At 36.8% G+C, this 16,940-nt stretch overlaps 1 protein-coding gene across 1 annotated transcript; it reads left to right on the top strand.

The window, feature by feature from the left end:
• The first annotated feature begins 15,603 nt into the window (after nt 1-15,603).
• On the top strand, nt 15,604-16,272 carry SENP8 (SUMO peptidase family member, NEDD8 specific). Its single transcript, XM_007467840.1, has one exon. The coding sequence runs from the start codon at nt 15,634-15,636 to the stop codon at nt 16,270-16,272; it is 639 nt and encodes a 212-aa protein (XP_007467902.1). The 5' UTR covers nt 15,604-15,633.
• Nucleotides 16,273-16,940: the final 668 nt, after the last annotated feature.

Here is a 16,940-nt window from a genome sequence, read left to right as displayed (position 1 = left end):
TAGGGAAAGGCAGAAGGTTGATAGAGTTGACTCTGTAACATTAAGATAGGAGTCATTTGGTGAGAGAGAGCTAGGGATGGAATGGGACGCTTGGTCAGAGTGATGATAGTTTTGAATAACTGCTCTGGGAAGTGGGAGAAGTCGTCACTCCTGCCTTTCCCTTCAGCACATTTCCATCCTTCAGTCTTAATCAGATCCACCTCAGTTACTGCTCTCTTTCCCCTCCCTTTCCCCTCCATCCAAGATTTATCAGCTGGGGATCCAGCCTCAGAGCTCAAGGGCCTCCTCATTTCTATCCCCAAAAAGATCAGAGCTAGGTGAATTCATGAGATTCAGAGACTAACTTCACTCCCGTAGAGATTATTACTACACACAGTGCCATGCCAATTTAGAATCTGTCTTTTATATTCATTTCATTGATCATTTACGTTAGGTATGAGAAAGATTTAAGATTCAGCCCTATTAGGACCTCGTAGTATTAGGGAAAGCAGACCTTCTCTGGCAGGCAGAGAAGGTCTGGGTAAGGCAAAGCCCAAGCCAGTGCATGGCTACTGTCTATTAACTAGGGTTAATTCAAAAACCTATCTGCCACCAGATAAGAGAGAGTCACTATTGTCTGGTATGACTAGAGTTTAGTATTAAAAGTAGGGGTGGGACAGAGATAAAGATGATAAAGTGGGTGTGAACAGTTAATGAGGAGCCTTGAATTCCATGCTAAAGTGTTTAGATTATATACTATAAGCAATTAGTAGGTATAAATAACAAAGGTAAAAATAAAATAACCTCTTTTATGTCATGGACCACTTTGGCAGCCTGGCCTGTGGACCTTATCTCAGAATAATGTTTTTAAATGTATAAAGTAAAATACATAGAAATGTAAATGAAATTATTTTTATTGAAAGTTTTAAAAATATTAAAACAAATGTGTGATGTAGTTATATATGTGCTTCCTTACACATTAAATAACATCTGGCAGCAGGTCTAATTATGTAATTTAAAAATAGTGATGAGTATAAATTATATTTTGAGGTAACTGCAACAACTTTAATGTGATATGAAAATATATTTATAATGGTGACAAAGACACAGGGACTGTTAATACCACTGAGGATTATTGCCTACACTTAGTGAAGAAAATGCTAAATTTCAGCTAGAGTTTATTGAAACGATGCAATTTTTTTCCCCAATCCAAGTTCATGGAACCCTTAATTCTAGCCACCTCCTGGCCCATGGATTCTAGATTTATAAAAAGCTTACTGTAATGGTTTTAAGCAAGAGCATGACAGATCAAGTCTGTGTTTCGGAAGGGTACTTGAGCAGTGTTCACTTCTTAACCTCTCAGTTGGAGTGGGAGTGGTGAACTGGCTCTTCTCTTTTTCCTGTACCTTAGTTGCAGTAACCACTACTACTCTACTGTTGCCTAATGATTTGGGCCTGCAGGAGAACTGAGCTTGTGGCTGTGTATGTGGGAAGTACAAGGAAATAAATTGGGAAAGGTTGCGGCTATTTTTATGGAAATAATTTAATGCCATGCTGTAGTTTGTACTTAATTTTGGTAGACGATGGAAAAATGTTTAAAAATTTGGAGAATAATGAAACTAAAGTTCTGTTTGAAAAATAATGTAGCAGTAATGTATAGGTTAGATCATCAAAAGATAGGAATGAAGAGACTAGACCAATAAATAATTAAATTTTTTTAAAAAGTAAATTTTATCATAAAGCGATCTCCAAAGAGTCTGCTAAGTTCCTTTATTTTCCCAGTGTGACCAATCTAAAGAAAAAGATTGAACTGAATTACATACCTTTCAACAAGGACACGCACAGCTGTGTAGAGATCAGTTAGCAGTTTATGTTTATGTCAAGAGGCTAGCCCTTTCTTTTATGTTATAAATTATAATGTTAGAACTTCTGATAAGCAATGGCTTTACCACTTATCTAGGTTCCTAGATATTGCTAAGGCCTTTCTTGGTTAAATTCCATCTACATCTGTAAGTCCTAAATTTCTGACTGTTTAAGGTCCAGACTCCTTGCCAATTCCTTAAACCTCTTGGATGAGTAAAATGCATTAGTAAACAAAAAGGAAGTCCTCAAGGCCCAAGTAACCCATCTCTTTGGAAACTGACCATTGCCAGACTATATAAAACTTACTGCTCAAATCCCAGCTACTCTCCAAATAATGTGCTTTTTTAACCATATTATTCAAAACATTGAATTTGAGGTCCAAGTATTACTAATCCAAATGAGTAAAGTTACTTAACTTTTCTGAACCAGATTCTCTGAGAGGCTACCTTCTTCAGCATGACTAGCTTATATTCACTTTGTCCATCTACCTACTGGAGACCATTTGGGTAATGATATGGTTCAATACAGATAGAAAGTCAAGTTTATGTAGACTTTGAGTTTCATCTGTCTGTCTCCTTCTTTAGGGAAGGGGGGAATAGGTCTGTCTTAAAGCAGAGAGAATACTTGACACATATGAGAGATTTTAAGCATTTTTATTACTTACAGAAAATCTCTGGAAGTTCCTTTCTCTGGCTTCCAATTAGATGACTACACTTTCGCACGTTCATCTGTTATAAAAGCACTAGAACACAGTCGTGATACTGAAAAAGTTTGTCCTGGTTACAGTTATTATTTTTGAGCATCTATATTGTAGGTTTAAAAATCGTTCTAGGCCTGCCTTCCCTGAGGGCCAAAAAATAAATAAATGCTCTCTCAGAGTAGTGTGATAAGTTAAATTCCTTCAAAACAATAGCTTGTGGATTTCTGGCCTTAGCTGGCTGTAATTTTCCCACTACTGTTTGTTGCAGCAACTTGGCACTTTATATTAGCAGCTAAAATATATAGTTGCTGGAAATGTTTAGTCCTACTTAATAATATATAGTTCAGACCTGGTCAGATGACTCACAAGTATTCATATTAATTAACATTTAAAGACAAATTGCTAAGAGAATTCTATGTCATAATCGGGTCCCATCAGACACTATTTTCCTGTCAGCACAGTACAGTAAAACAGAAATTCATTGTTTTTTCCATTCATTAAATATTTATTGAGCACCTGCTATACACCAAGCACACTTTTGAAACCCATTAAATAGGAGTTTGTAATAACAATTTACCTCTTAACTATCTATGAAAAAAATAACTTACCAGGCTTTGAAATCTAGAAGACAAATAATAAAAGATGATGGCTTTTTTATACTCTTTCAAACAAAATGCTTGTGTATAGCTACTGTGGGCTAAACACAGTGATTATTTACGATACCAGGCAGATTATAACTTTAGCTTGACCACATTTTATCAGCTAGGATATATTAGCTATATACTAAATAAAATTCTGTCTACTCTTTTGTAAAATATCTTAAACCTCTCATTAAATCTAGTGTCCTCCCCAAACACTATTTACAGCCCTAGCCATTTCAGATTTTGCAATTGTGTTAAGTCATTTCTCAGAAATTTTAAGCAAAACAAAATCATTTTAAGAAAAGGCTGGTGGGGCTTCCCTGGTGGCGCAGTGGTTGAGAGTCCGCCTGCCAATGCAGGGGACACGGGTTCGTGCCCCGGTCCGGGAAGATCCCCCATGCCGCAGAGCGGCTGGGCCCGTGAGCCATGGCCGCTGAGCCTGCGTGTCCGGAGCCTGTGCTCCGCAACGCGAGAGGCCACAACAGTGAGAGGCCCACGTACCGCAAAAATTAAAAAAGGCTGGTGTTTACACCAAGTAAAGGAAAAAAATAGTGACAGAGTTATAGATGGAACCTTTGAAGTAGAAATGGTAGACTAAGAATAAAGTACTTTTTCTGGTCAATGACCCCTTAGCCATTGATAGCCATGCCTAATAAGTAACAGAACAATAAATGGAGAGCCTCAGTGCTAGAAGAAATTCTAAAAGGTTACTTAGTCTATCTCCCTGGCCCAAGGTAGGGCCAAATGGAGTTTATGGCTGTACAGTTACCAGGCATCATCATCATACTAAATGGTTTTTCTGCTTTGAGAGCTGAATTCCTCTATTTGTAAAATATTCATGTTAGAGGAATATTGTTCAAATTTATAAATCATAAAATTGAGAAATCTTCCTATGTTTTTAACAATTTTGTGTTTTCAAGCGCTGAAGATAGCAGGGTTGAGTAAAATATAATCTCTGTCTTCAACAGGGATGTAAAATCTTGATGGTAATTTTTAACATGCCACTTTATACAAATCTCTGGATGGTTTAGGCTAGCATTAAAAGGAAACGTTTAATTAGGGGAAATTGAAACCAAAAAATAAGGCTCCAGCTTCCTTCCTGAAAATTTTTCTGCTTATGCTGCCGTGAAAAGCACATTTGGTCTTGGATGTGATTCTTTTTGTGAAATTGCAAAGGGAATCATTCATTAGAAGTTGGACGTAATCTAATTTTAATGAACATCAGATTATATTTAAATCTTTGTGTTCGAAGTTTTGTAGAAGAGAGATTAGACTTACTGTTTTTTTCCAGAGGACAAAAGTGAGACCTGTGAGTTGAAGAAACAGACATTTTTAGGTCAGTGTAAGAGTGGGAGGTGGTACATTTTTTTTTTCTTGAATGAAAATAGTTGTACTTACTGGTATGTGCTCATTATAAAAAGAAAGGGGAAAGAAATTAAGCAGTCAATATCAAAAGAAGAAAAAAGTTTAGATGGCTATCATTCTTGACTATTTTTGTGTATATTTGTGTACAGATTTTTATATAACCTTTCTTTCCATAACATATTATGAACATATTTCTGTGTCAATAAATTTATTTCTATAACTTCATTTTTTAATGGCTGCAAAGTATTCCATTGAATGGAAATCCTATTATTTAAATTTACCAGTCCTCTTTTAAAGTTTGAGATTGTTTCCAATTTTTCTGTTATAAATATTGCTGTGGTAAACATCCCTGTTAAATTTTTGCACATATCCTAATGTTTCCCTTCAGATAAATTTCTGAAAGTGTAATACCTACCCATAGACATTTCTTAAATATTAAAATATAACGGCAAATTATCCTTCAAAAAGCTTGCATTTGTTTACATTTCTGTTAAAAATAAGAATGCCCATTTTCCCATAGTTACTCAGCAATGCTGGTTATTATCAGTTTTCCACATGTTTGCTAATTTGACAGGTAAAAACTGAAATCTTACTTCAACTTACATTTCTTTGATTACTAGTAAGGTGTTGAGTATCTTTTCATGTGTTTATTGACCAGTTGTATAAGTGTTTTTAAGCTCTATTTTCTTTTAATATTTTTGTTTCACTTTTTAACATTTAAATTTCACTCCATCTGAAATATAATTCGATATGAGGTCTGAAGTAGGGATCTAACTTCATTATTTAATCGAATGATTAACAACTTGTTCCAGTGCCATTTATTAAATTACCCAGTTAGCATATCCCAAACTTCACTGCACAGACAATAAGGTGTTAATAGATAATATACCAAAACAAACACAGAAAGGATTTCATTGGTCAAATGAGTAGGGAAAAAGATCAGACCAAGAAAAGTTAATTTTCTTTATTGCAGAACCTCTCGTAGCCTCTAATATGCTTGTGTGCATTATGAAGCAACAATACAGAGTTTTAGGATGCAGCATTTCCCTAACTTACTTAACCATATAATCTTTTTTCTTTCCAGAAATACCTATGAAATCCTATGGAACTATGCTGTCCAAAATAGTAGCCACTACCCACATGTAGCTATTTCAATTTAAGTTTAAATTAATTAAAATAAATAAAATCAGTCCCTCAGTCTCACTAGCCATTTTCAAGTGCTCAATAGCCACATGTGGCTAGTGGCTACTATATTGGACATTGCAGATAAAGAACATTTATTTCCATCATCACGGAAAGTCCTACTGGACACCACTGCTATAGAACATAGTGTTCATTGAAAATGGAATAATCCATAAATTTCTCCCATTGATTTATAATGTCTTCATCATCATATTTAAAATTTCTGAAATGCATGGATTTGTTTTTGTACTGTTGCATTGATTTATCTGTTTCTGCTCCAGTATTACACAGCTAGTTATAAGTCAGGCTCCTGCACATTTTTCCCTGAGAGCAGAAATGAAAAATTCCTGCATGGAGTAGGAAGTTAGACTAGAAGGGGTAGTAAAGGCCTTTACACTTCTAAGACTCTATAAAGGTAAAAATTTCTCTGCAGAACATGATATATATCATGTGAAGATCCATACTCCATTATTGATTCATTTATTCTTCAATTATTATTTATTGTCTGCCTGACAAGTTTTGTTTTAGGCCCAGGGGCCCAAGGTGGTAAACAAGTTTAGGCAGACAAGGTCCTTTATTCTCTGTACTCATGGAGCTTACATTTTTGGCCTGGGGAGGGGGAGTGTTAATCAAGAAACAAATAAATGAAAAAGAAAACAGACAGCCACAAGTGCTATGCAAGGAATTGAAATTAGAGGACAAGAGAGTGACCAGTGTGGCCTCTTATTTTGACTGATCATGGGAGATCTCTGTGAATAAGTGACATTTAAACTGAAATCTACCCAACACATGGAGCCAACCACTAGAAGGTTCAGGCACAGCTAGTACCCCAGCCCTCAGGAGAAAAAAAACATGGTGTGTTTGAAGAATAAAAAGAAAGCTGGTGTGGCTGGAGCTTAGTGGGCAAGGGGAAGAGTGATGGAAATGAGATTGGAGCGGTGGCTGGGGCCATGTGATCATGCAGAGTGTTTGTAAGCCGCTAGGGCAGGGCATTCACTTTTTTTTCTGAGTGTAATAGTGTGCTACCAGAGGGTTTTAAACAGGACAGGTGTGACCTGACAAATTTTTAAACAATTACTCTGACAGCTGTATGGAGAATTTACTGGAGGGGTCAATAGTAGAAGTAAGCAAACCTGTTAAGCTATATCAAGATAAGAAATGTTGATGAACTTGACTGTGATGGAAGTAAAGATGAAAACCATTGGACAGGTTCAGAACATTTTGGCTGTAGAATCAATAGGACTTATCAATTGGAGAGGAGGTATGAAGAAAATAGAAAGTTCAGGGATGGTGTCTATATTTTCATTATATAATATTAGGTTCAATTTCTAGTCATTATTGTAGGCAAAATTGGCACACAGAAAACACAAATAAATGTATTTTGACCAAATGAATAAATTTGCTCCAATAATTGTCTTGCTCCTATACACATTTAAGCTGCTAAAGCATAAGGTTTTGCTCATGTCTTTATTAATTTTTAGGGAATCTGGTTCCTAAGAATCCTAAATATTCAAGTAGTATGCATTTTAAGGATTTTAAGATGAAAAATAGTCTCTTCCTTTTGTTAAAATTAAATATTTGGGAAGTGTTCTATACTATGAATTCAGTGTTCACTTCATTTAGCTACAGAAGTTGGAAGATATAATAAACTAAACCCTGTAACCACAAGGATAGGAAATCGCTTTTCTCAGGTGCAAAAGTTCTCTGGAAATTTCTTATTTTAAAAATCTATGCTGATTTTGCATTTTATGCTACATTATGTCCATGTTTATGTTAATTAAGATGTTGTAAGTTACTGATTTAAACGTTTTAAGTATTTAAGATATAAAAATATCAATATTTAAGATTAAATTGCTTAGCTCTTTTCCCCAAAAATTAGTGAAATTGAAGCTCTAGGAAGATGCACTGGAATTATTAGCCTATGTTTGATTTTCGGTGTGTGGGTGTGTTTGTTTGCTTTTGTCTGTCAATACCTGCTGGCACATAGCCATGTATCTAGTTAGAGGAGCACAGACCATATCTGTGAGCGTTTGCAGTTTGATACAATTTAAAACAAAAACTGAAGGGAGTGAGGAGGGGAAAGGGGAACTGCATTTCAAAACTACTAACTGTTATAATCTTCACTTAAAATGAGTAAATAGCTGCACTTTGCCCTTTGTAGTGTTAAAAACATAACTGAATGAGGCTGTTCCTTTTTTTTTTTTCTTTTTTAAGGAACCCTGTCTGAATAATTGGGGAAAAAATGAATAAAAGTCATGGTTCTGGGATAGTGTTTTCTTTGGGGCTTTACAGTAAAACTTATCTGGCTCACTACTGTGGTTTTAACCACAACAGGCATATTTTCCCAGAATTTATGAGAATTGATTCATACCTTATGAAATACTTGTTAATTAAAAATTTCATGTATATTTTTGATCTTATGAATATTTATGCATCTCTAATGTAGGCAATTCTTATATCCACTGTAATTAGTATTTTTAAGTATTTGCTCATCAAAAATTCCAGCTGAATCAGCAGTAACACCTCTAGTTAAAGGTTAATCTACTTGGAAACTGCCTTTAAGATATTTTAACAAATAGCTCCAATGCTTTATTAGATCTCCAAAAGCTCTTAAGATTAATTCAGCCTAGACATTTACAATAGGTTACATTATAGTGGTCTAAAACGGGGATTGGCAAAGGTTTTCTCTAAGAGGTCAAACAGTAAATATATTAGACTTTGCAGGCTACTCAGCTCTTATAGCTCAAAAGCAGCCATAAAGAATATGTAAACAAATGAGCAAGACTTTGTTCCAGTAAGACTTTGAAGAGGAACGGAAGATTTTTATTTTATTTTATTTTATTTAACATCTTTATTGGAGTATAATTGCTTTACAATGGTGTGTTAGTTTTTGCTGTATAACAAAGTGAATCAGCTATACATATACATACATCTCCATATCTCCTCCCTCTTGCGGTCTCCCTCCCACCCTCCCTATCGCACCCCTCTAGGTGGACACAAAGCACTAAGCTGATCTCCCTGTGCTGTGCGGCTACTTCCCACAAGGGAAGATTTTTAAATTTGCAAAGATTAGAGCTTAGAATTGTACAACCCTAGAGCTAGAGGAGTCTTTTAGAAATCATAGAATCACTTGGAAACATCTTAAAAATACAGGTGCCCAGACCCTCCCCCCAGAGATAGATCATGTGTGTTCTTTAAAATCTCCATAGATGATTCAAACGTGCATCCCTGACTAGAACCGCTATTTATCTAGTCCAAACCTCACTTTACAGATGATGAAGCTGAGACCCAGTTTAAAATGTCTTCTCCAGAGTCAAACAACTGGTTGATTGCAGATCTGAACTGAATCCCAAGTCTACTGACTCCCAGCCTAGTGTTTTTTCTACTGAACTTGCAGCTTCTTGCCTTACTTAAGCAGGAAATCAGAATGGTTCCTATTGAATTATAAACTTTCCCTTTAAATTAATTTTTATTTAATTTCCCTGTTTTTATAACAAGCAGAAATATTCAAGTAGTATGCATTTTAAGGATTTTAAGATTAATATGAAAAATAGTCTCTTCCTTTTGTTAAAATTAAATATTTGGGAAGTGTTCTATACTATGAATTCAGTTTTCACTTCATTTAGCTACAGAAGTTGGAAGATATAATAAACTAAACCCTGTAACCACAAGGTTTGTGTATGCTGACAACACATTAACAGCACGCTTCACTCAGGTTGAGAGACTGCTTTTCTCTGGAGTTAGCATTCACTCTGCTTATGCCAAAGGTAAAGTACAAGAGTGCAGAGTCACGCCCTGGCTAGATCTATCCTTGGTGACTTTGTGGTTTTTTATAAAGAGACAAACAGATGCTTTATTTTCAAGAAATCTTTAAGATCCATTATTATCACCCCAAATATATAGAGAACAGGGCAGGAAACAATTTTTTTTTTTTGAGAGCTTGCTATCTACCAGACAATGTGCTGAGTCTCTTCACTTGTGTTTTTAATTCACAAAGCAACTCTTGAGAGACAGGTTTTATTATTACCTCCTTTTACAGATGAAGAAAATGAGGCCAGGAAAGAGGATGAATAACTTGTCCAGAGTCACACAGATAGCAAGTGGCAAAGTCAGATCCTGAACTCAAAGCCTCCTGGCTCCAAAATATAAAACTATACTATATATTTTTTTAACATCTTTATTGGAGTATAATTGCTTTACAGTGTTGTGTTAGTTTCTGCTGTATAACAAATTGAATCAGCTGTATGCATACGTATATCCCCATATCCCCTCCCTCTTGTGTCTCCCTCCCACCCTCCCTATCCCACCCCTCTAGGTGGTTGCAGAGCACCGAGCTGATCTCCCTGTGCCATGCAGCTTCTTCCCACTAGCTATTGGTTTTATATTTGGTAGTGTATATATGTCAGTGCTACTCTCTCACTTCGTCCCAGCTTACCCTTCCCCCTCCCCATGTCCTCAAGTCCATTCTCTACGTCTGTGTCTTTATTCCTGTCCTGCCCCTAGGTTCATCAGAACCATGTGTTTTTTTTTAAGATTCCATATATATGTGTTAGCATATGGTATTTGTTTTTCTCTTTCTGACTTACTTCATTCTGTATGACAGACTCTAGGTCCATCCACCTCACTACAAATAACTCAATTTCGTTTCTTTTTATGGCTGAGTAATATTCCATTGTATATATGTGCCGCAACTTCTTTATCCATTCATCTGTTGATGGACACTTAGGTTGCTTCCATGTCCTGGCTATTGTAACTAGTGCTGCAGTGAACATTGTGGTACATGACTCTTTTTGAATTATGGTTTTCTTAGGGTATATGCCCAGTAGTGGGATTGCTGGGTCGTATGGTAGTTCTATTTTTAGTTTTTTAAGGAACCTCCATACTGTTCTCTATAGTGGCTGTATCAATTTACATTCCCACCAACAGTGCAAAGAGGGTTCCCTTTTCTCCACACCCTCTCCAGCATTTATTGTTGGTAGATATTTTGTTGATGGCCATTCTGACTGGTGTGAGGTGATACCTCATTGTAGTTATGACTTGCATTTCTCTAATGATTAGTGATGTTGAGCATCTTTTCATTTGGTTGTTGGCAATATGTATATCTTCTTTGGAGAAATGTCTATTTAGGTCTTACACCCATTTTTGGATTGGGTTGTTTGTTTTTTTGATATTGAGCTGCATGAGCTGCTTGTATATTTTGGAGATTAATGCTTTGTCAGTTGCTTCATTTGCAAATATTTTCTCCCATTCTGAGGGTTGTCTTTTTGTTTTGTTTATGGCTTCCTTTGCTGTGCAAAAGCTTTTAAGTTTCATTAGGCCCCATTTGTTTTTATTTTGGTTTTATTTCCATTTCTCTAGGAGGTGGGTCAAAAAGGATCTTGCTGTGATTTATGTCATAGAGTGTTCTGCCTATGTTTTCCTCTAAGAGTTTGATGTGTCTGGCCTTACATTTTGGTCTTTAATCAACCCATTTTGAGTTTATTTTTGTGTATGGTGTTAGGGAGTATTCTAATTTCATTCAAACAGTTGGGGAGATATACTGTGTTCTTGGAAGAATCAACATTGTAAAAATGACTATACTATATTTTGTAGGATTTTACAAATAGAACTATGAGGAGGTCATTGTCTCCCCAATATTCCTTACCATCCACCAAGACCAGATACATGGGTCTCTTAATTCTGAAGGAATTTACTACTAATCAACAGAGAAAAACAGACAAAACACAAAACCAAAGCAAAAATGGGGATGTTACAGACAAAACAAAAATCTTAAAATGCCTTATTTCCCTTTTTTTCCTAATCTGTATTTTCTGACTCCCTTTTTTAAAAGGTTCATTCATCTGAGAAACATTTATTGTACCTCAGATATGCTAAGCACAGTGCTCACTATATAGAAAGGATATAACCCTAGGATGGTTCCAAATGGCTCCTGGGTCTTGTGCTAGGTCCCCTTCCATCTCCTTTTCCCTTACTCCATTAATGATGGGATCATTGTTCATCCAGTCACTCCAACGAAAGCTTCTCTATTATCTACCCTCCTCTGATCCCTTATTGATACTGTCTATAATATCTTTTCCTCCTTGCCTCTCTCCTACTACCATTTCACCTGGTTTAGGTCATGTCCTCCTACCTTTACTTTCAATGAAAATCTAGTTGATCTCTACCTCCAATTTCTCACCCTACCAGTTAATCCTGTATACTATGCCTGAATCATTAATCTTCCTAAAGCACTGACAAAGCCATTAATGGCTCCACATTTTCTCCAGTATAAGTTCTACACTTTACACCTGGAAATTAGTCTATCAACGCTTACCTTCTGATAATCCTCCTCCAACCTTCACCTACATCCCTACTCCCACTTCATTCCAGACAAACTGGACTACACACTTAAAGGCACTTTCCTTGCCTCTCTGCTGTCTTAATGCCCTTCTACACATGCAACTCTACCTGCCTTTCAAGAGCCCACTTTTATGCCACTTTCTCCTTGAAGTCTTTCCTGATCTGAGCTCTCCGTCCATTTCCCTCTTTTGAATTCCCATTCATTTTATTTGTGGCTTATGGGCTTCTTCTTTGAGTGTAAGCTACCGTACACATCTTTGTATCTCCCATGACGCCTAATATTAGGTACTCAATAGGTGTTTATTGACTAAAAGAGATGTATATATTCATTATGTATTCATTATAGCATAATAGGCTTAAGCTCAGTGAGGGTAGGAACTATGACTATCTTAACCCCATTCTGATTTTCTAGCCCCTAGCACATAGGAAACAATAAATATTTGTTCAGCGTGAATCACTACAGTTACCAGTTGTCAGGATATAACTTTCCTGATGACCCAGTAGATATCTGGAAGTACTACTTTATGTTACATTTTTTTAAAGTATTAGTTACTTACGTTTCTTCATTAAATACTGACAAATACCCATTGGTAAAGGTCATGTATTAATATTTTCACTTTACAGAAAAGGAAACTGTGTCTTAAAGAAATGAAGTAGTTTGTTTATGATCATATAGCCAATGAGTTAACAGAATGGAGTCTAAAATTCAAGTCTTCTGATAAGAAGTTTAGCATCCGTTTTCTTGGCCAAGGTGGTTTGCCCAAAGGCCAGTCTGGTTCCATCTCCTTTAGAATTATTGAGGTTAAGCTATTGCAATCATGCTGTATGGAATAAAATTAAGTCCTGATTGACCCAATGTCTGTATGTTGGAAGTTTTCGAAATCAAACAAAACACAAAAACTGTTTTCTGAAGAAAATCTTGGCCCTGCCTGTGGACACTCCCTCCAAGGTGAGATGCCTCTCTGTTCAGGCACTCTTCTTGTGGGCTTCTACCCCTAGTTGGGTTTGCTGTTAAGGTGTGGGTCTGATTTCAGCTGGCAGCATGGAGAGCAGGTCTCCAGGTATTTGCCAGGCAGTACAGTCTGGCCCTTACCACTCCTCATAGTCATTGAAGGCATGAGGGGGCGAGTCAGGGAGCCTTGCTCGATGCATATGCAGTCATTCCCTTTTCATACTCATATATTCTTAAATCCAGTCACAGCAGCAGCCAGCTGAGCACCTAGCCTCCCACAGCTGCTTTTACAAGATTGCTGTTTGCTCATTTGCCATCAGGCTGAATATTAAGGATCATTGTAAGAAACAGTCCTCTGAAACTGTTTCATCTTTTATAAGGATATTATGGGACATCCATTATAATACACCATGTCGTTTATGAAAATTTGTTGAGAGAAATCTGTCTGACCTTAACGCAAAGAATGCTTTTACCTCTCCAGAGCAATTGCTTTGTTTTTACCTTATGGACATTGTGAATGTTTAACTTAACACTCTGGTTAGCTGCCAAAAAAGCAAGAGCCAAATTTGTGGCCCACCCATAACAAGTGTACTCTATGCCTCGTTAACTTCGTTCCTGGCTCCAGTTTATGTCTGTGCTCAAGTTATTCTTCTTAAGAACATCTTAATTCATGCCATCTTACTTTATACAGATTGATATACACACTCATCAACAGCCTTGTATTACTTCTGAAATAGTTCATATTATGATACACTGTATGCGCAAAAAAACCGTCTTTGGTGCTTCCTAGCTACCTCATTACTTGAGGTTTTTTCTTCAGGGGTATATTTATTTTTCTGTATGGGTTTTTGTAGGGTTTTGATTACATGAAAATGGTTGTGTCCAAAATTTTATTGTTTTAATAGTGTAACCAAGTGGTAAAATAACTGGTCTAATGGCCAGAATTGATTAAATTGATGTCACTATTCTAGCCCAGTCTTTCATAGCAGTGTTATTTTCTTACAATATGCTTTGCTTTGTACTCAAAATCTGCATGTGACAGTTTATTGCTTTATGATTTTTAGAAATATTGTTATGCTGCCAAGTGAGTGCATAGCAGTGACCTCTGTTAGGTTCAAATATTATATTACCACACTCATCACATTTCTTGTCTCTGTTAGCACCTTACCTCAGGTGATCATGAGCATATTAATCTTACTATATGACTCGTCTTGCTCCCACTCTAAGTTAGTCATGCCTTTGTTTGAACAAGGTAATATGAATGGATATTTGTTTCCAAACCTCATTTCCTTTGATTAGTTTGGAGCTCTATCCAGATTGTCCAATCATCTTACTAATATCATCCAATTAATAACATAAATACTATTTGTACAAGATTTTATACTTTTTTAATACCTTCGAGTAAAATTATTTGGCCTTTTCTACAACTTTCTGGGGCCTTTTTACAGATGACCAAAAACAAGGACAAAATCAAAATCAATTAAATGACTTAATTAGGATGATACTAGCAAATCAGTGGTAGAACTAGGGCTAGACCCAGGTCTCATGATTCCTGTGCCACACTACCTTTCAGTGCCAGAAGAATTTCTGTAGTCTCTATCTTACCCCTTGAGGTTAAAGATGGGAAAGACTATCACTCATGTCCATAACTGGGCAGAATCAGGAATGAATTTCATTTGTATTACTCATGATTTTCTGTTCTTGAAATTACAGTTCCTTTTAACTACTCTCATCACTGTCACTTTCCATTATGGAATGAGGAAGCAATATTTTATCTTATCTCTTGAAAATTAATTTTGAAATGGAAGCTATTTCCCTTAGTAATTAGTAACATTTAAATTGGACTCTGAAAATTCATCTTTTTTTTAATTAATTAATTTATTCTTGGCTGAGTTGGGTCTTCGTTGCTGCACGCAGGCTTTCTCTAGTCGTGGCGAGCAGGGGCCAGTCTTCATTGCGTTGCGCGAGCCTCTCATTGCGGCGGCCTCTCGTTGCGGAGCACGGGCTCTAGGCGCGCAGGCTTCAGCAGTTGTGGCTCACAGGCTTTAGAGCGCAGGCTCAGCAGTTGTGGCACACAGGCCCAGTTGCTCCGCGGCATGTGGGACCTTCCTGGACCAGGGCTCGAACCCATGTCCCCTGCATTGGCAGGTGGATTCTTAACCACTGCACCACCAGGGAAACCCTGAAAATTTATCTGTAATATAAAAACAATTTGCCATTCTTATCAGGCATATTCATTAAAGGGCCAAATATATGGTTAATGCTATAGAGTTTGGTAAAACATTAGTTATAATTTTAACCAATCTCTGCATTTAAAGAGGAGATTTTAAATCCATGCTTACTATTTCAGATGCAGAATTTCCAAAGTTTTCATTCTAACTAATTGTTAACATAAAGCACATAAGTTAGAGGGTTTTTTTGAGTGTTTACTCTTAACCAGACATTGTTGCTAAACACTTTACAATTATATTTAATCCTTACCCAAAACCTTGTAAGAGCAGTTGATATTTATGATCCCCATTTTACAGCCAAGTATCATATTCAACAGTAAATATTGTCTTCTGCCTCTCCTTCAGCTTCTGGAATTTCTGAGCAGCCCTGGTCAGTACAAGATGGACCCAGTAGTCTTGAGTTACATGGACAGTCTACTGCGGCAATCAGATGTCTCACTATTGGATCCTCCAAGCTGGCTCAATGACCATATTATTGGGTTTGCCTTTGAGTACTTTGCCAACAGTCAGTTTCATGACTGCTCTGACCATGTCTGCTTCATCAGCCCTGAAGTCACCCAGTTCATCAAGTGCACTGGCAACCCAGCAGAGATCGCCATGTTCCTTGAACCCTTGGACCTCCCTCACAAGAGAGTTGTATTTTTAGCCATCAATGATAATTCCAACCAGGCAGCTGGGGGAACCCATTGGAGTTTGTTGGTTTATCTCCAAGATAAAAATAGCTTTTTTCATTATGATTCTCATAGTAGGAGCAACTCAGTCCATGCAAAGCAGGTAGCAGAGAAACTAGAGGCTTTCTTAGGCAGAAAAGGAGACAAATTGGCCTTTGTGGAAGAGAAAGCCCCTGCTCAACAAAACAGCTATGACTGTGGGATGTACGTGATATGTAACACTGAGGCCTTGTGTCAGAACTACTTCAGGCAACAGCCAGAATCACTATTGCAGCTACTCACTCCTACGTACATCACAAAGAAGAGAGGAGAATGGAAAGATCTCATTGCCACACTTGCTAAAAATTAGCTGTTGAAATGTATTTGTGACTTTTGAAGTCTCCTCGCCTCTCCCCATGTATTTGGATGGCTACAACCTCAGTGCCTGAGGGAAGATGCCTGGTAGAGGAAAGGTTAGAATTCTTACTTCTTCCTGAGAGAATGTTATCCTCTGTATTATCCTAATGGAAAGTTTCACTTTAACCCTAACTGAGAGCAATATGTTCTGTGAAAATGTCTTGAAAATATGCACCAAAACCTTAAAACCAAGCTATCTTAACACTTATTAATTCCCTTTTGGTCTCTCTTATCCACATTGGCTTATTCCAAAGGAAAAGCAGTGATTGGTAAAACAAATTAAGACTATGTGAAGTCTAGAATGCAAGAAGCAAATTATAGCAGAACCAAAAACTTATTGCACAGCCCACATATTTTTTTTTGTCAAAAGTGATTTGACATAACATGACCTATAACTAAATAAACAATTTAAAAGCCGTATGCCAACTCACTGTGCTATTCTGTTGATTTTTAGTTAGTGCCTAGTGAAATGTAAAAGGATTGTTTTATTTTTTTTGAATTTTATTTTTTTATACAGCAGGTTCTTATTAGTCATCAGTTTTATACACATCAGTGTATACATTTCAATCCCAATCGCCCAATTCATCACACCAGCCCCCACCCCCCCACCCCACCCCTGCC

This window comes from Lipotes vexillifer, unplaced genomic scaffold, assembly GCF_000442215.2.
Source record: "Lipotes vexillifer unplaced genomic scaffold, Lipotes_vexillifer_v1.1 scaffold792, whole genome shotgun sequence".
Lineage (NCBI taxonomy): Eukaryota > Metazoa > Chordata > Mammalia > Artiodactyla > Lipotidae > Lipotes > Lipotes vexillifer.
Note: the sequence above shows the minus strand (reverse complement) of the source record. Positions and strands in the feature narration are given on the sequence as shown.